This window comes from Epinephelus fuscoguttatus, linkage group LG21 (genome assembly GCF_011397635.1).
Source record: "Epinephelus fuscoguttatus linkage group LG21, E.fuscoguttatus.final_Chr_v1".
NCBI lineage: Eukaryota > Metazoa > Chordata > Actinopteri > Perciformes > Serranidae > Epinephelus > Epinephelus fuscoguttatus.
In genome coordinates, this window is record NC_064772.1 from 19572967 (window position 1) to 19592908 (window position 19942).

Here is a 19942-nt window from a genome sequence, read left to right on the forward strand (position 1 = left end):
ATCATGCAACAGGCCTGGATTTGGCGCTTTAGTCAGCTGTACCTGTCGAAGGTGGCAATAAATTTCATATGAAAGAGAAAGTGAGTGATTAAAAGCAGACATTAAGGGAGAGGGGAGAGGGGAGAGGGATGGTGCTCGGGGAGGAGGAGCAGAGAGGGGAGGAGGAGGAGGTGGAGGAGAGGTGCTATTGTGTAAGATCTTGTGTGTGTTTGTGTGTGTGTGCAGGCTGATGGCCACAGAAAAAAGATGGGCCAGGACAATACGTTGCTGACTGGCTCCAAGGAAATTCATTCATCATTGCAGTGTGTGTGTGTGTGTGTGTGTGTGTGAGAGAGAGAGGAAGAGGAGAGTAGTGGGGTGAGGGGAGGGGGTGGAGGGGGGGTGTTTGTGTGTCAGACGGTATTCCTGCTCGTCTCGCTCCACCAGTTAAGTTAAATCAGAGGCAGCCACTGGCACACTGCGGTGGTCTCTCTGTCTGTCCTGCTCTGAAGCATCAACTGCCTCCTGGTTCAGCACCACAGGTAAGACCTCACGTTATCTCATTTTCAGGGGGATGTTTTGCCAACTTTTTCAATCAACTTCTGAAATTTAACTTTTTTTTTTGCACCAGCCTCTCTCATTAGATAAACTCATTATAAGTACTTACAGCTGTGTTTACATGTTTCTAATCTTCCAACGCCTGCATATAAAGGTTTCAGTGTCTGTAAATATTGATCTCATCAGCCCTTTGTTGAAAATCTCTGATATTACCATGGGAACGCACGCACGTTGTGAATGCATACAACAAAATGACATATTAGATGCATTCATTGACTTTATCAGTGCCACCTGTTGTTGCTGTTTGGCCAAGTTGTTCATGTGAAAGTCCTGTGTGTGCAGAGCGTTTAATATAACTACTGTAGCTGCGCGGCAGAGATGTGAAGAACTGCGCAATGCAAACTATAAGAGAGGGATGGAGTCTATAGTGAAGTTTACACTGTCTCGTATCCCCCAGAGAGAATTTAATCCACTTCCTGATAAACAGTAGCTGTGCGCTGCCTAAAAATCCTCTCTTTATGAAGAGTTTAATCCCAAAACATGCAGGGAAAAGATGAGATGGTGAAGGAGACTTGTTGGCTGTGGAGTAGCAGGGTGAGGTAACTGAGGAAAAGAGGAGGAAGAACAGGTGACACAGAGAGAGACAGGTCTGAATGTTGAGGGGGAAATGCTGGAGAATGAACATGAGGAAAAGAAATTGTGGCTTCAGAGTGAAAGCTGAACATCACGCTCTTAAAACCAAGAGCTCTGTATGGGTTTCACTTTTATAGGCGCTTACTTTCCCCCCTAGTGTTTCTATGTTGGAGACTAAAGCTACTCCTGAGAGCCAGTAAACGTGTTATTTAATATCATCTCAGGTTCTGCAGTGAAATAATCTCCTTACAAACTATCTCTCTCAGTGATTGTAAATAAGTAGGAGAGGAATGGATTTATAACTTGTGATGTTATTGTAATTGAAGGCGCCAGTGGCATGTTTCATAAAATACTGTACAGGAAATGAGGGGACGCTTTACAGGCTGACGTTTGTGCTGTCTAATTGTGGAAGTCGTCGGAAAGTGCAGTTTTGTAAACCAAAAAATGCAGACATAGTTTCTGAAGCCAATATGTCCATTAGCTCCTCTCTGGCAAGCAGACATCAAGTCTTCATTTAGTTCATGGACACTATCACTCTCACTCTCTGTCTTTCTCACACACACACACACGCTTAATCAAAAACCTCTGTTTTTTCTCTTTTTGACCATATATGTATAAAATGCACATTTTTAAACAGAGAAACGTGATTGTTTGGTGCGTTTTTTTAAAAACGGCAATGAACTTAATTGCATGGCCACATCGCACTTAACATTTGGCAGTCAGTGAGTTCGGTCAAGTTCCCTACTTTAAAAACTCTTCAACGAAGGGGGGCCCTGTAAGCTGAGACAAAGGAGGAAGTGAGTTGCGGTCGAGGTGCACAACCCTTTCTGACACTCATATTATTGCTCTAGAAGGAGTAATAAAGCCCAGTCACCAGAATAAAATGTTGGGATTACACATTTCTGCAAACCTCAGATATGTTACATTTGTAATCATATAAGATTCCCACAGCCATGGAAAACCTCGAAAAATAGAATATCACAATCATGTTTTCCAAGCCTGGAAAAGTCTTGGAATCAGTAAAAATCATTGAAAGTCTTGTAAAAGTCATCGAAATTTCTTACAGTAATCGTCTGTGGATAACCATCTACATAATGTAACATGATGGCAAATTTAGTTTTTGTAGCTGTCAGTGTAACGTAGCTCAAATATAAGTCGATGTGTGACGTTTTGTTTGCCGTCACGTACATTTCTCCATTTTCTCCCCAAGTTCTGTTTCTCTCTAGCAAGCTGAAAATATGTTTGACATGAGTTCGAATCTGATATGTTTTAAAAAATGCTGGGCAAGTGGTGCAGGAAAAAAAAAATGCTATTATGGGTCCTTAAAAAGTCATGGAAAGGTTTTTATATTTTGACAGTGGAAATGTGCAGGAACCCTGTATCATATTAATGTGTTTAAAATCTTATAGCCTCCTGAAACCTGAACTTTTGTTTGGCGTGCATTTCCAATTTCTCCGAGCTATTTGGGATCAGTAGGACTTGACAAGTATAAAAAAATGAAACCTTGTCAACAATAAAGTCGTGTCCTTAGATGAGACAGTAATAAAGTCCCAATGTCTTCAGACTAGTCCTTTCTTATTAACAGTGTCCTAGCTGTCTCAGTGTTGCCATATCAAACTGCAAACTTTATTAATCATAAATAAACAAGTTTCAACAATAAAATGCGATCAAGTTTTGGACCTTGCCCACTTTTGTGTCGGGAATGACTGTAGACTGACTTGGCAGAGATGGTTGGCTTTTTGTTTTTACATGGATAAGTGTATTGAGCTCTTACTGCCACTAGATGGCACAAAAAGTGTCCACGAACGAGGACAACAGGTCAAAGTTAAGCAGAATGAATTGTGAGGTGCAGTAAACCCAAGGATCTCAGGAGGATAGCTCTGATTACATGTATGAGCTGACTTGGTCATCATGAAGTGTAGGGGATGATGGATGGTGTGACATCTGCGAGGGTGAGACAACTGCCAAGCTGCAGACCACTGTTTGAGACCAACAAAAACATTATTTCCTTGCAAGACACTGGCAGCATTTCCAGCCATGATTGTGCCACCACAATTTGGTATTTTAAGCCAAAACATGATCTTACCCTAACCATCACTAAGTGTTTCTTGTACGTAAGCATAACCACACATCAACCATAGCACACATACACAGACACATAATAGCATACGAATCTTGCCAACATTTATTTTGACAGTTTGGTTGAGTGATAATGACCTATTAAAAGTCTGGTATGAAGGATTTAGCGGCATATAGTGGTGAAGTTGCAGATTGCAGCCAACTGAGACTGAGAGAATGAGATTTCTCTTATATGCCAAGTATGTAGGAGAGCTATGATGAAGACGCAAAAACGGAAATGACCCTATCTAGAGCCAGCATTTGGTTTGTGCATTTTGGGCCAGGGCTGCCCCCGACTAAGAATTTTCCTAGCCGACCAATGGTTGCTGTTTAGGGCTATTAGTCCACGAGTAACCCGCATGTTTACAATATTAATTTGATTATTCGATTACATTTTTTTGGGCGGGACAACACAAAGGTTTGAGTTCAAGGTGTGAGAAAGAAAAGTATCAGTAACATTGTTAACACTGTGCTACATTACAGAGAAATACAAAACCGTACTAATGAACCTTCATTAATATAGGCCTATATTTTATCTGTAAATGCACGTCACACACTGAGCGAGCCGCCTGTTAATGACGCTGTCGGCAAAGCAGTAATGATTGTGCTAAGTGGCTAATGGGCATGTAGCTACTTCCATGTTTCAAATGATACGTCATGTTTGTAGTCGACCAATGAAGATGAGTTTACATATCACCTTGGGTTCGTCCTTCACCTTCTCAAAATGATCCCACACTTTGGATTTCCTGCCCACCATGTTATTAACTAGCCTGTGGAATAACCACAGGTACTGTACCAGCCCTGGAAATTAACTCTGACTGCTGAGCGTGGCCACTTCATCTTTCTGTCCTTTCAAATTAAATTCCCACATGGTCCACCCATATAGGTTTTTACTTACACATGGCTGTTTGGGCTGAGAAAGCCATGTGTAAGTAGGGTAAAGGAGGTTGTTGGGTTGGTGTGGGGAGCAGTGAGACCTGGCATTAGGGGAGTGTCTCTGGGACGCCAGAGATCACTGTCTAGCCTCCTGGAGGTGTCATGGGACCAACTAGACGAAACACTGGTGAAAGGAGGTTCCCACCCGATGACCCCAAAGACATGTTAGTTATCACTGCTCACTGGTCTGTATAGCTCAGCCTTGCCATAATAGCTTATCATAGGGCTTAGGAGATTATTCACTGAGTGCTGATCCTTTTCTAGAGCACAAACTTCTTGTGTTTATTTGAATTGATTTATGTTGACATGGTGCAGCTCCTAATGGAGTTTCATGGGGTTTTTTTGTTTGTTTTCTTGCGACTAAGTGACCAATGAAATCTTGCAGACTAATGACCTTTCTGGTTGACTGACATTTGGTTTATTATTAGGGAGCAGCCCTGTTTTGGGCTACTGTAGAAACAACATGGCAGATGACCCACTGCATATGTAGATATAAACGGCTCATTCTAAGGTAATGAAAACATGAATTTTTAGTTTCAGGTGACTATGTACCAAAGAAAACAGTTTCTCTTTGCGTGTATAGAAGCCCCTACATCCTACACTCTGGACCTTTAAGCTGCAAAGTTGTTTCAAGGCTGCCATTTGTTGATGTTGGGAAGTTGAGTGTTTAATTTGTATTCTTGCAAAATGCTTGAAGATACAGGATGCAAAATGGGGCAGCACCCGTTTTTGCAAAATGTTCTGTTGACCTAACAGGCCTGAAACGAGGCCTTAACGAGAGGAAGATCATGAGGTTGGTGGCTGTTCCCAGGAAGATGAACCTCACTCTATAATGGGCCGATATAAATCATTAACTCCATCAACCAGACATTTTAGTGGCTCTCTCTATGGGCAGCCAGATGGTGGTGCTCATGTCAGAGCAGCCGGGTGTTCAGGCCGAGAGCAGCGTCAGATAGCTCTGTTGATGGGAACCACAATGCTATCTAAACTCGGCTGTGATCTTAATTTTCCTAGGTTTAGCTTTCTAAGAAATTCCCATGATCCCTGCAAGGGGCTCCATTTTAAAAACCCCAAAATAGGATTAGACGTGGAATGTTGCCACTGCGGTGCCATTCAGGAGTCAGTCTCTGAGGAGCAGAAACGTCCCCAAACTTCCTCCCATTCCTGATTTTTATCATTCACTGTAAGCAGCTGTGTGTTTGCAAATGGCGCATGGCCTCACAATCCATTGTCTTGTCTGAGAGGATGCAGCTTGGCCCATGGACCTTGTGAAGTGGGTGTTTACCTTCCTGTCTGTGGTCACCCAGGGTTTATGGCTGTCATTCAGTAATGTACCATCTCACTCCCGAGCTATAGCTCACTGGATACAGCCACACTAAATCACCTGCTTCCGAGATACCTTCTGTCGGTGCCACCTCACCTTTATTATGGGGCTTACTTACATACATAGGCAGCAATAACTTTCAGCCTTGTTGATGCTCTCTGCGCGCACACGTCCCCTCACCTTGAGCATCTCCCTCATGGAAAAATACTGGCAGTTAAAGTGCCAGCCTTTCCAATAATGCTTAAAGCCATGTGGTGTCCATTTTCTCCCATATTTCCATTTGTGGTCATCAGAAAATCTTCTCAGCATCAAGAGATTTTTCTTAAACGGTTTTATATCCCTAAACTCTGAAACTGATATGTGTTTTGTCGCTCTCCTCTGTATAGTTTAAATTTACAGCCACCCACTGTTATAATCATTATAGAAAGAAAACACATGTACAGTAAATCCAAGCAGTGACATCTGTGTTGGTGCTTTACCCTACCTACTACAGCGGGGTCTGTGCAGGAAGCTCGCAGAGATATTTCATTATTCTGTTGCCCTTGGCACCCACACATCTTCCACACTCAACAGTCCCCACATCTGCAACCGATACGGTAGTTGCTTTAGTGCATGGAGGGGTTTTTTCAAAGAATTCATGCGCTCAAACCCAGTGGAAAATTAGCAGATCTTTGACTAGGAGATAAAATAGTTCTACTGGAAGGGTTTAAACAGGCTTAATGGCAACCAGAGTGCAACAGGCATGCAGATAGGGAAGGTTTATAATAGTGCTTTCAGTAAGTAGACCACAGTAGCTGTAAAAGCAGCAACGGCTTCCTTTAGAAGCAAATGCCATTTTGTCAATATTGTCAATAATTTCCATGATGATATCACTGGACTGGATCAGCTGTGAGATGTGGGGAGAGTAAAATCTTGGCGCTAGAATGCCATCTTGTGGCAAGACACCTGCTTAGTTTAGCCAAACTGGAATGAGAGGATTTTTTATTGTGGCAGCACACACAGTAGTCTACATTTTATCTGTATTACACAACATAGTCAACTTCATATTCCAAAAAACAGCCCATAAGTTATTTTTTCTGTGCTCTTTTGAGCCCCAAATTCAGAGCACGTTTTCCCCGGCATCTATTTAGTTTTAATGTTACCACAAACACGTTGTCATTTTTATGTAATTAGTAGCAGAAACTATCTTTGCAGCTATAGCAATAGACTATATGAGGCTTATGCTAATATTATTACATCAGCCCCACTAATGACACTCACTAAGCCATTCTATTAAACATAAAGACTCTCAACAAAGGGAAGATTTTTTTTTTTTAATTCCCATTTCACATTCTGCTGCTACAAATGAAGCAAAAACTAGCCCCGAGGCAAATTTTCCGCAGCACGCAGGTTTGATTTTCTCACAGAGCAAAGTTTCCACAGAGCCGAATCCCTGCTGTCCTGTTTGTTTAGGTGTGTGCTGATTAGAAGTTCTCATGCTGAGTACAATGTATCTCTGCACACCAAGGGTTTGAAACGTGACATGTCTTTTTTTTTTTTTTTTTTTTTACAGTGACTGCAGCCTCAACTCTCTCTTTCTCTCTCCTCCCTCAGTACCTCAGTGTTTAATGGTGTTGTTATCCAAGCTCGCACTTTGCCATGCAGTCTTCATTAACACAGGTCGTAACACAAGGCATAAATGTTCTCCTTCCGGGTGCTGACAGTCCACCCAGATGGACGGGCCATTTGATAAACACTGTACTGTTTTACTGTTGCCATTCATTAGCCGAGACACGATTTAAAGGAGGGGGGAGAATGCAGACTGTCTGAATAATGATGTTTCAAAGGGCATTTTTGGAATATTGAATAACATACAACATCTGTTTTTCATGGCTTCTTATTTTACAGAAATAACATAAAGCGTCAGGATGGCTTTAATGTGCAGGTCTTTAATGAGCTGGTGTAGGGTGAGCACTTTCATTGGTGCTTGTGTGGATTAGCGTTTATGGACCATGCCAGCGGTAATGATGGCTCTTCCCCTAGACTGCCTGTGACATTTTTGTTGTGTTTCTTTTATAGGACTCGCTGAGGCCCTCGCCCAAGGCCTGTATCAGTCACCACAGACGCACCCTGCCGACAGGGCCCCCTGTTTAAAAGTCCCAGGATCTGGCACTAAAAAGGGAAAATGACGAATATAACGACAGAAGGGATATCTCTGGATTGCGGCATGTCTGGAACGCATGAATTCATCTTCACCCTGGTACCCATCGTCTACAGCTGTATCTTTGTCATCGGCATTGTCGGAAACAGTATGGTGGTGGCCGTCATCTACTGCTACATGAAGCTCAAGACGGTGGCCAACATATTTGTGCTCAATCTTGCTGTTTCTGACCTCACCTTCCTCATCACTCTGCCCATGTGGGCCACATCTACAGCCATAGGCTATCACTGGCCCTTTGGAGGATTCCTGTGCAAGGCCTGCGCAGGGCTGGTGACGTTTAACCTCTACACCAGCATCTTCTTCCTCACAGCGCTCAGCATGGACCGCTATCTCGCCATAGTCCACCCAATGCGATCACGCAGGTTCCGCACCGTAGTGTACGCACGAATTACCTGTGTGGTGATCTGGCTTTTTGCTTTTGTTCTTACTGTGCCCACAGCAATGACCAGGGATCTCCACAAAATCACAAACTACACTACAGTGTGTGGCATTCTGCACCCAAATATTGAAGATGCCTTAAGATTGAAAGAGCTCCTGCTGGCCATCAGCCTGATGAAAAGCCTGCTGGGCTTCCTGGTGCCCTTCATCATCATCATCACCTGTTACTGCCTCATCGGACGGGCGCTGCTGGGGAAGAGGCACATCCAGAAAAGCTCCCGTTCCCGTGATGACGAGGTTCTGCGCATGCTTGCAGCAGCTCTCCTGGCCTTCTTCCTGTGCTGGATGCCCCATCAGGTGTTCCACCTAATGCAAATTCTCACCCAGCTGAAACTGGTGGAGAACTGTACCATCCTGGATATCATCGACACCGCCATGCCCTTCACCATCTGCATTGCCTACTTTAACAGCTGTGTCAACCCCCTCGTGTACGGCTTTGTTGGGCACAACTTTCGCAAAAACTTGGTGCGTCTGTTGCGCTGCTCGCCGAGTGGAGCCACAGGGCCTCACCCGAGCATCAGCTCCAAGATGAGCGCCCTGTCTTTTCGTGCCTCTGAGGCACTGAGCCTCACAGCCAAAAGTAAGGCCTCCCCTGATGTTAAGTGAAGGGGGGGAGAAAAAAAAAGAGTGAGGGTACAAGTTCACTCCCCCTGCTCTTTTGGTCTGTGGTTAAGGAGCCGGGGATGGAGACAATCCATGCTTTTAAAACCCCAACTGTATTACCAAGCACTGAACCATGCAGAATGGCTGAAATGTTGTATTCATGTTCCTCTGTGAGTCCAAGAGACATTCACTACTTTGTACAGAGCTTATCTGCAGAACAATTATTCATAAACCACCACATGTCACACAACACTCGTGCTTGTCACAGTCATGCATTCAAGTGTTTCACTCCAGTTACGGGAAATGAAGTCAGTGTCACTGACACATGTTGTAAAAAAAAAAAAAAAAAAACCATCCAGGAGTACTGCCATGCAAGAAAAGACTACACATAATTACAGATTGCTTATCCCATTATTTATATAAGATATGCATGTACTGCAGGATTTTGTCGCCATAAGGATACGGTGCAGTAATATATTGTCCGTGATAACCATTCTGTGTGCTCAGCAGGTCTTTCACCAGTTGGAACAGTGATCAAGTGCTCAGCAAAGAGGCCAAAAAAAATCATAAGCCACCCATGTATGATCTGTCAGCAGCTGTGCACATGGAACAATGAAAGTGTAGCAACATTGTGATGTAAGTTTATATCAGTTAGTAACATATTTGACTAACTTGTTCCTGTATGATATATGTGGTTAAGTGTTTGCATGATACGATTGCTGAAATGTTGCCCAGTCTGGGAGTAACATGCTGTATAAATAAGAGTCCTACACAAACACTCCAGGCAGGGTGATCATTGTTAATACCTCTGGTGGTTGTCTTTGTGGTATTTAAACATGTTGATAGATTCTTTTTTTTCTTACTCTGTAAATGTACAGTTTGTGAATATATGAAAATATGAATAAAATGAAAAAAACCTCAGTAAAAGAAGTGATTCGTCATTAAAATGTGTCATTAGTTACCAGAAATAACAGCTGATGTCACATTAAGTAGCTATTACAACTTCGAATCAAGTGACCATGGCTCAGAGTTTCCCTGAGCACCTCGAGCATCGATTAATCATTGACTGTGCATCATGTCGGCCCCCGTTCCTCCACGTAGCACCTAAAAATAACAGGTGGCTTTTTGGGAGGATGTGTGACATCAGAGATGGTGATTGGTGGATGGGCGGCAGGTCAGGGTTATAAGTGCTGCCAAGCGGTGACTTCAGCCTCACTGACAACATGAAGGTCCTCCTGCTTCTCGGATTGGTGGCTGTTGCCGTGGCTGACGTCACTCGTTTTGAGGGGTAAATCTCTAGTCTTTGTCAAAGCAAACATTATATGTCTGTGAATTATATGTCTATATATGTATATATACATATGTATATGTATATTGGAGTGCTAATCATGACTTTGCATTGAGCAAGGATGATAACATACGCGGCCATGACTCTTGACCTATCTACTATGTATTACAGGACAGTATTAGCCAATGTTAAAGGAACACTTCACCCACAAAATTACCACTCGTAAATCCATCATGCCTTGTTACCTTGACTTTGTAAGGGATTTTTTTTTTCTTATTCCCATGTGTCCCAGTGAACATTTTGATTTAATGATCAATTGGGGACCTTGTTAAACAACAGCAAAACTATATCAAAACATCCATTTACAAACTATAATCCAAGTCTCATTTATCCAGTCGTATGCTTAGTACTTTCCAAACACATGCATATTTGCTAAAAACCTTAGTGTTAGAGTCTGGATTTGAAAAGAGTTTTATTTTTAGTTCAGTTTTAAATAGTAATGATTCAGCAACAATGCATGTGTTTGAGAAGTATTGAGCATAGGACTGGATAAATAAGCCTTGGATTATTTGTTAACAGATATTTTGATATAGTTTTGCGATTGTTTTATGTTCCCCAATCAATCAATAAGCCAATATTTTTGCTGTTTGTTGCAGAAGCAAGTTTTTCTTCACAAATTCAGTGTAACACAGCGTGACTAATTAATATGCAAATAGTAATTTTGTGGGTGAAATACTCCTTTAACTAGTAGATCAACTATGTACTGCAGTGGTTCTAAAATGGTGTGCCATATGTAAATCCAGGTGTGCTATGTGATTTTGTGATAACCACACATTATTACTGAAATATTCGACTGGGACTGCAAAAAATTATGATGATTTTATATGATTTTTTAATTGACTGTATCAGTATGTTGTGGCACCCATTTTCTAATAAAGAGGCAAACTCGATCTAAAAAAATTCAATTTAATTTAATTTAATTTGATTTAATTTACTTTCATTTAATTTAGTTTAGTTTAGTTTAATTTAATTAAAAAAATCTTACATTATTTCTTATTTACACTGATGTGTAACTGGTGCTTTGATGTATTTTAAGTTTAAAATTAATTTTTTGAATCATGTTGTTAAATATTTCATGAGTAATAGTTAATTCCCAATTGTTATTTATATATTATTAAATAAAAACAAACATTTATGTCGTGATAGAGTAATAACACACCTTATAGAGGCTATTGTGTACAGATATAGATACAGGTGTGTCTTGAGATTTTGGCTGGCCTTTCTGTGTGCCTTGGGCACAACAAGTTTGAAAACCGCTGATGTACTGTATCCAGCATTATGAGTCACTATAAGCCTGCCATCATTTAATAGTACTTCTATTTCAATATTTTTGGCAATAAAATATTGTTAAAGCAGGAGGTTGTCCTGGTTACGAAACAGGATTTGTCCCTATTTAAACTCCTGTGCTCAAAGGTATTTCAACAGTATTGTACAAACCAGTAACCCTTTAACTGTTGTAAGGCCTCCCAAAAAACATCCGGCCTCTATATCTTTATGTAGCTGCAATTCAGTTTATATAAACTTGTACTGAAATGAGTTCAGAGATAGAATTGAACATGAAACAATCATGGGTTATGAACCTTGCAGAAGAATAACACTAAACAATCACGTCACACTTCATTCTTGCGAAAGGGCAGCACTTGTGCAGTTTGCACTTCCTACATGTACAGAGTGTTCTGTTACAGACTGCCTGATAATATGAACCACAAAAACTGCAATGGGCTATTGCACCATATTTGTGATTTCTTTTTCTTCAATAGAGAGAAAGTCTTCCGTCTGAAGCCTGTGCTTGATGAACATGTAACCCTCATTAAGGACCTGGCTAAGAGCATTGAGGTGCCTTGCTGCTTTCTCACACACCCACACACCTTATAATGCTATCTTTACTCACTACAGGGGTGTAATTGGTTTGCTTTAGGCGGAAGTGGCTAAATTGGACCTACTTTTTTGGGTCACTTCCCTGAATACCCCATTCATATATGCATGTCATATCAAATTGCACCTTTTTGAATGCTTGGATGAACTACTGTCGATATTTGCTGGATCTCATGTCATATTCACTTTACAATAAGTCTTTCAGTCTTCACTGTTTGTCAAATGAGAGGCTGAAATTTGGAGTTTCCATCTAAATAGCTCAACATGCTCAAGTGTTTGACTTTGGCGCCATCTGCAGGTTGACTTCTGGAGCCCCGAGAGCGCTGAGCTGGTGACCATCGACATTGATGTGGACGTCCGTGTGCCTGCCATGTACCTGGATATGGTGTACACCATCCTGCAGCAGAATGACATGGAGCACATGTAAATAACCAGAGAGATGTCACTTAAACACTAGGTTTTATTTTTTGCACATTATGTTTTAACACTTAAATCCCTCTATAGAGTCCTTATTGAGGATCTGCAGTCTGCTGTCGATAACCAGGCTGACAACAAGCCCTCTCCCAGAGCTCACAGCTACACCAAGTACAACAGCTGGGACAAAGTAAGGGGAAAACAGACCATCAGTTGCAATCTTTATCCTGGCCAGACAGTAATTTCCTGTTCTTATTTTTCTCCCTTTAATTTCAGGTCCAGTCCTGGATCAACTCCATTGCCTCCTCTAATCCTAGTCTGATCAGCAAGCAGGTGATTGGAAACACCTACGAGGGACGCCCCATGACTGTCCTCAAGGTATTTCAAGCCTGCTGTATCAAAAGTTTTCACTATGTTTACCATCGATTACATCTAACAAATGGCTTATGATTACTTTTAACAACCACAGCTCGGTAAGAAGTCCAGCTCCACCAAGCCTGCTATCTTCATGGACTGTGGTATCCATGCCAGGGAGTGGATCTCTCCTGCCTTCTGCCAGTGGTTTGTCAAGGAGGTAATGAGGACACCTGGATGGGCATGGCAAACATTTATACAGAGGCTTCCAGTGATTACAGCACAGAATGTTTTTCCAATCTTCCTCAGGCTCTGTCCACCTACGGCAGTGATTCTCAGATGACCAGCCTGCTCAACCAGATGGATGTCTTTGTTCTGCCCGTCTTCAACATTGATGGCTACGACTACACCCACAAGAGCGTATGTTCCACTTCCAAGCCTCAGTTTATAGTCTAACCTAATAAATATAATGCTGTTTTAAGAAACTGTTGATTTGTTAAATGCATGTCTGACATGTTTATTTTTTCCACTTGGGGACTTTAGAACAGGATGTGGAGGAAGACTCGCTCCAGGAAATCTGGATCCAACTGCATTGGTGCCGATCCCAACAGGAACTTCAACGCTGGCTGGTGCAGTAAGTACAACACTATACTCAAGTGCCCCTTATATCTTAAAGCAGTGCTCCATTGATTTTGTATTGTATCTCGTGAGAAGCAGATATCTTGACTTTCAGTGCGTATTAGAAATCACACCCCAAAAACCTTCAAGCCTACATTTCCCACAAGGCAACTTGGTGCCAGCTTTCAAATCCACATTTTGCAACGTCAGTAAGGCAAGCTTTTTGGTATAAATTTGTAGTCTTAAGTAGAGGTCTTCATAGGTCCAGAATAACAGACCTGAACCCTAATAGACCTGGAAATCTGGGAAATAAGACTCGACCTGGTGTGTGTCCAAGAGGAGAGAGACCTGAGACATTTTCTTGAAGCTTCTTTTTCACACCATTGAAAATGGTATTTCCTTGGCTCCACCTTTGGCTTGCTGGCGTCTTCTTAGATCCACTTGGGTATTACAGATGATGATAAACAGACCCAACTACTAAACTGTAGGTGTCTTGGGTCCTAGGTTCCGGTTAGGCCTTGGAGGACCTCTAGTTTCAAGCTGAAACAGAGGTTACCCTGACAACATCACTATGACATTGTCAGAGGTACTATCTCAAACTCCCTCCAGAGCCACATAAGACATTTTACAAGTGTTTTCACTGGCTTTGTAGTTTAATGCAGGTAAATTGAACTCCATGTGTACAAGAAGAAGAAAGTGTCTATCGATGGTTTTCATTACTGTTACTTTGATTACAGCCACCGGAGCCTCCAGCAACCCCTGCAGTGACACCTTCTGTGGGTACAAACCTGAGTCTGAGATCGAGGTCAAGAACGTCGCCGACTTCATCCGTAGGAACAAGTCTATCATCAAGGCTTACCTCACCATCCACTCCTACTCCCAGCTGCTGCTCTTCCCCTACTCCTACACCTTTGAGCTGGCTGCCGACCACAGTGAGCTGGTAAGTCGTCATTACCTGCCATAATTGGCATATCGTACATGCAGTACAGCTGAATAAGTACACTGTCTATATTAACAGTCAGTCACATTTACTATATAATTAGCCATCATGGCAGTGTCACATGCATCGCTACAGTGCAGCAGCTTTTTATACAGCCTTTCATAGAAACATATACATCAGGAACACAATAATAAGAAGATTAACTGCATCAGACATAGGCATGTGACATTTTGGATGATGCTGGCTCTTCATATAATTATCGTCAGACAAGTATCAAAAGTAAAAGTTGCTAGTGTCACTGTGCGGTTTACATTAGCAGCAGATTTGGAATTTTATTTATATTACATCTATACAGGAATTACACTCATTAGATGCAGACTATTCCATGTAAAAATGTTTTCACAATGGGGAGCATCTCCAGTAAGGTGTGCATCTTAATTCAAAGCCTAGCTGCATGTCAAAACTTCCAGAACAAAAGGTGTTATATTATATGAATATAATAGAAGCTGATTATCATATCTCTAAAGGTGTTTCCAACAGCTTAAGCAAAAATTCAACCCACTCCCATAATGACTCTTATCTAAAGGCCACACTTAGCTGCTGCAAATCATTTACTCCCTGCTCATATGCCTCACTCTCATGGCTCTTTTACCTCTCACTGGGGTGTACAGTTAACACTCACACCCCTGCTCCAGCTCTCACACGAACTGTGGCAGATCACATGTCTCTGCCTCTCTATTACTCACTCGTAATTTAAGCTCTCTTCTGACACATTGCAGAACAAAAGAACTCCAGGGATCTGTCATAACTCATCTGCTCTTCCAGAAATATCATTTCCTGCTCGTGCATTTCTCTGGGGCTTTCATTTCCTGTTGGAACTCACTGAAGCCTTTTTACTACTTTCTGTAATATTAGTAAAAATGTTTGTTTGATCAAATGGATGGTGGATGCTGCAGGCGGAAAAACATATATTTACTATTCTTACTACCAGATGTATTTAATAGTTGTTTGGTTCTGTATAGTACTAAGTCTTTTCACTTGATAATGTAGCTTTTAAAAGACGTATTACACTCCTACACTTAAAAATCAAACAATTTAGAGAAATAAAATGCTCCATTACTCATTACATTCAGGTGTTTTGCTGACACAACCCTACCTGGTCTGGTATGCCCAGTTAGCTAGCATGTGTAGGCTAATGTTAGCCAACTTTTTAGAAATAGCCTATCCACCTTATTCCTGAGGCCGTTAATGTAGAAATGATTATAGGTGCAACTTCAGCTAAGATAGTGGAAGTAGCAGTAGCTAGTTAGTTGCTTTAACTGTCTATGGTTTGTCTCAGTGGCTAATCTTAGTGGCTAGAACTTTAATAACTCAGCAGTTATAAAAATGTGTAAAATGCGATGTTAAGGCAGACAAGTGGAGCATGAGCTGTAAAATGTCATGTTTATTCACTTTACACGTAGCTAAAATTAATACCGAATTATGTTAAATGTTAGGCAAATGCGTCAGCGTCTCTTTATGAGTCGTAACAACTCATTAATCATCTACCTATGTTAGCTTGGGCTCTGTTAAATTTAACAATATGCTAACGTAGCAAGACAAGCTAAGTGCTAATGCGCTTGTTTCAAAAGGAAAACAACTAATGCTTTAAGATGGCTGTCACCACATCTGGGGTGTAACAGGTAGTGTGTTCCAAGTTTTTTGTCCCAGTCACTCTTGGAAAGAGGATTAGCTTTCCCTTAGGTACTGTTTGCACTGGAAAACAGCAGTTCTGGTTCGACGCCTGAAGTTGCACCCATAATTCACACATTATCATGAGGCTAGGAGTAAGATGAAGATATTTTATGTTCTGCTGTGATGTGTGAGTCTAAGTATTCAGCAACACAGATGAATATATCAGTACTTTATAAGGTAAAAACTGATTGGTCCTTTAACACAGTGGTTCCCAAGTGCGTGTAGCCTCAAGGTCCAGATTCTTCCTCAGTCATTAGTTCAAGGTCCACACAGTTTGATATATTCAGCATCATACTTGCATTTGGCCATGCTGTCGAGTTAGTTTGCTGAGTCTGTCAAGTAGCTGTCCATTGTCTCACTTATTCTACAGCAGGAAATGGCAATTCACAATAACATGTCTATGCCAGAAACTTACCGTTCTTCAAAATAAAGTGTGTTTTTGCGAGTCACTTGCGGTCCATTCAGAATGGACCCGCGACCCCCTTTTGGACTGCGACCCACCAGTTGGGATCCACTGGTTTGACACATCTGACTGTTGTTTGTTCTCTGTATCATAGCTGAAGGTTGCTGAAGGAGCCTCTGCTGCCCTGCGTAGTCTGTATGGCACTCGCTACACCAGTGGACCCGGTGCTGCAACCATCTGTAAGTAAACCAAATATTGCAGCTGCATTGGTCTCCATGCGGAAATAGTGTGTTGAGAGAAGGCTTGATAGTCTATTTTCCACCAATAAGAATATTTATTATGATGTGTTCATGATGCACAAACCTCTTTTGAGAGACATGGCCTCTAGAGGCAACAAAAGATCCATCATGAGAGAAAGCTATTTCTAGCAAACAAAGACTTTTTTGGCCCCTGAAAGCAGTATTTGTATGAAAACACATGCAGGCTGTCCCAGGTCATCAGCATATCCCAGTGTGAATAATCCCCCTCTCCTTATCTGCCCTCAGACCCCGCTGCTGGAGGCTCTGATGACTGGGCCTACGACCTGGGAGTGAAGTATTCCTACACCTTCGAGTTGCGTGACACTGGTCGTTATGGCTTCCTGCTGCCCGAGTCTCAGATCAAGCCCACATGCGAGGAGACCATGCTGGCCGTCAAGTACATCGCCGCCTACGTGCAGAAAAACCTCTATTAAAGAGCGGAACTGCCAGGACCCCTGCCAACTCAGCTCCTCTGTACCAGCCCCCAGCCCCTCCAACCTCTCAGCCATCTCCAGCCTGTATCCATGGATACGGGCACCACCCGCCATGTTTCCTCGCTGTGCTTGACAGAATGTCAAGATGAGTGCAAACAATAAAATCAATGATCCATCCCCACATGCTGAATCAAATTTTTTATATGTATATGATAATATAGTGTCTGATGGACTGAGTCTTTGTCATTTGTAAGAAAATATAAAAAACAGTGTGTATGATGAATAAAATAATGCTCACACATCACAGCCCATCACCAAGAGGCCAGAAAACTTGTGTGAACAAAGATTATAAGAATAATTTGCCTTAAAAATCCTCCATGGCCCAAGAAAACAAAGTGAGACTGAACTTAAACATTGCAAACCATCCAGTGTGAACAATTTAGAGTATATGTACTTAGACTAGACAATGCTTCTCCATCAAAGAAGGCAAACAAGAAACAAAACCATTCACGAATCGACTGTATCAGCCTCTTTGAACCCTGGTGATCCTTCTTGCTCTGCTGGCACTGCTCCAGCGGTGGAGGGTGGGGGTATCAGTCTTTAAGGATTTTTGTCCAGCAGCACAGCACGTGACACCCACAGAGTAACTCCTTGGCAGCGTCTCCACTCTGCCAAGCATTTGCCTGAGTGGAGAAAATAAAGGAGCCAAACATCAGCAGGGAGTTTAACTGCACTGGCACACATTTCTGAAGCAGAAGGTAGAATGTCAGTGATTGCTTTTGTAACATTATGACGAATGCAAATGTGTAAACATTGGTAAATTAAAGGCTCAGTGTGTAGGATTTATGGGGACATATTGGCAGAAATGGATAATATTATATAATGAGTATTTTTAGTAGAATGAGTTTTCTTTAGTGTATAGTCAGCTGGAAATATTGTTTTTGTTACCTTTGAATGAGCCGTTTATATCTACACAGGGAGTGGTTCCTTGTTCGCAGAGTCCGCTATGTTGCACCGCCATGTTTCTAAAGGAGCACAGAATGGACAAACCAAACACTGGTTCTAGATAGGGCCATTCATTTTTTCCACTTCAGCCACCTGGCCATGACAAGCAGTATCATAAAACTGCTTTATTCAGTGTTGTTTCCAGTTTAAATCACTGGATCCATTTGTTTTGGAGAGGAAGAGACCTCTACAAATAATTTGACTAAAAAACTAACTGACTAAAAGCCCCATGAATATTTGGATCTTAAATTATCTGCAAAAAAAAAGGTAGGCACTCATTAGCACGTCCTGGGTAAGTGGCTGGTCTGTAACAAGCCGAGCAGCGTCAAAGAAAAATGGATTTGCGACGTGAAACTGTTGAGCAGTGGTTAGCAATGTTGCCTCACACCAAGAGGGTTCTGGGTTCAAACCCACCAGCCAGCTGGGCCACTCTGTGTGAAGTTTGCATGTTCTCCCCATGTCAGCGTGGGTTATTCTCCAGGTACTCCGGCTTCCTCCCACAGTCCAAAGACATTCTGGTTAATTGGTGACTCCAAATTTTCCGTAGGTGTAAATGTGAGTGTAAATGGTTGTCGGTCTCTATGTGTCAGAGCTGTGATAGTCTGGTGACCTGTCCAGGGTGTACGCCACCTTTCGCCCAATGTCAGTTGGGATAGGCTCCAGCCCCCCTACGACCCTGATAAAGATAAATAGTCATGGGTAATGATTGACGCCAGTTTTATTCAGGGTTTTCACCAGTTTTAATTACTGGATCCATTTGTGTTGGAGATGAAGAAACCTCTGTAGATAATCTGGCTCCCAGTAAAAATCTCCTAAACAGTGAAGGGATTCTAAACAAGAATTCACGCTTGGCACATGGGAGATGTTTCAGCTGGTTGCAGTCTTTAGTCTTCACCACTAGATGCCACTAAATCCCACACACTGTTTCTTTAAAAATTTTTAAATTTTTCCTCTAGGCTTGGCTTCCTAACCTCTGTTCATAATTTTCCCGAAATCAGTAGTGCATTCTATTAGACGTGCATTTGAAGCTGGCTACATTCACCTAATACACAGTTCTGTGCAAAAGTTTTAGGTGTGAAGAAATATAAAGTTTAATTGCTTATTTACAGAAGAAATATCTAAATCAAATCAATATTTGGTGTGACCACCCTTTGCCTTCAAAACTGCATCAATTCATCTAGGTACACTTGCACACAGTTATTTTAGGGCAGGTTGATCCAAACATCTTGGAGAACTAACCATAGATCTTCTGTGGATGTATGCTGCCTCACAATCTTCTGTCTCTTCATGTAATCCCAGACAGACTCAATGATGTTGAGATCAGGGTTTTGTGGGGGGCGTACCATCACTTCCAGGACTCCTTGTTCTTCTTTACACTGAAGATAGTTCCTAATGACATTGGCTGTATGTTTGGGGTCATTGCCCTGCTGCAGAATACATTTGGGGCTAATCAGATGCCTCCCTGATGGTATTGCATAATGGACAAGTATCTGCCTGTGTTTCTCAGCATGGAAGACACCATTAATCCTGACCACATCCCCAACTCCACTTGCAGAAATGCAGCCCCAAACTTGCAAGGAACCTCCACCATGCTTCACTGTTGCCTGCAGACACACTTATTGTACCGCTCAACAACCCTTAGGTGAACAAACTGCTACTGTCAGATATTTCAAATTTTGACTCATCACTCCAGAGTACCTGCTGCCATTTTTCTGCACCCCAGGTCCTA

The 19942-nt window shown here is 42.0% G+C and overlaps 2 protein-coding genes across 2 annotated transcripts; both read left to right on the plus strand.

Annotated features, from left to right (window-relative positions):
- Positions 1-372: 372 nt before the first annotated feature.
- agtr1b (angiotensin II receptor, type 1b) lies at positions 373-9846 on the plus strand. Its single transcript, XM_049564926.1, has 2 exons — positions 373-521; positions 7607-9846. The coding sequence occupies exon 2, from the start codon at positions 7713-7715 to the stop codon at positions 8790-8792; it is 1080 nt and encodes a 359-aa protein (XP_049420883.1). The 5' UTR covers positions 373-521; positions 7607-7712; the 3' UTR covers positions 8793-9846.
- A 127-nt stretch (positions 9847-9973) lies between these two features.
- cpb1 (carboxypeptidase B1 (tissue)) lies at positions 9974-17389 on the plus strand. The gene is made up of 11 exons (XM_049564917.1): positions 9974-10077; positions 11898-11973; positions 12311-12435; positions 12517-12616; positions 12703-12804; positions 12896-13000; positions 13090-13200; positions 13324-13414; positions 14136-14338; positions 16630-16714; positions 17021-17389. Exons 1-11 carry the CDS (start codon positions 10013-10015, stop codon positions 17206-17208), a joined length of 1251 nt encoding a protein of 416 aa, XP_049420874.1. The 5' UTR covers positions 9974-10012; the 3' UTR covers positions 17209-17389.
- The last annotated feature ends 2553 nt before the right edge of the window (positions 17390-19942 follow it).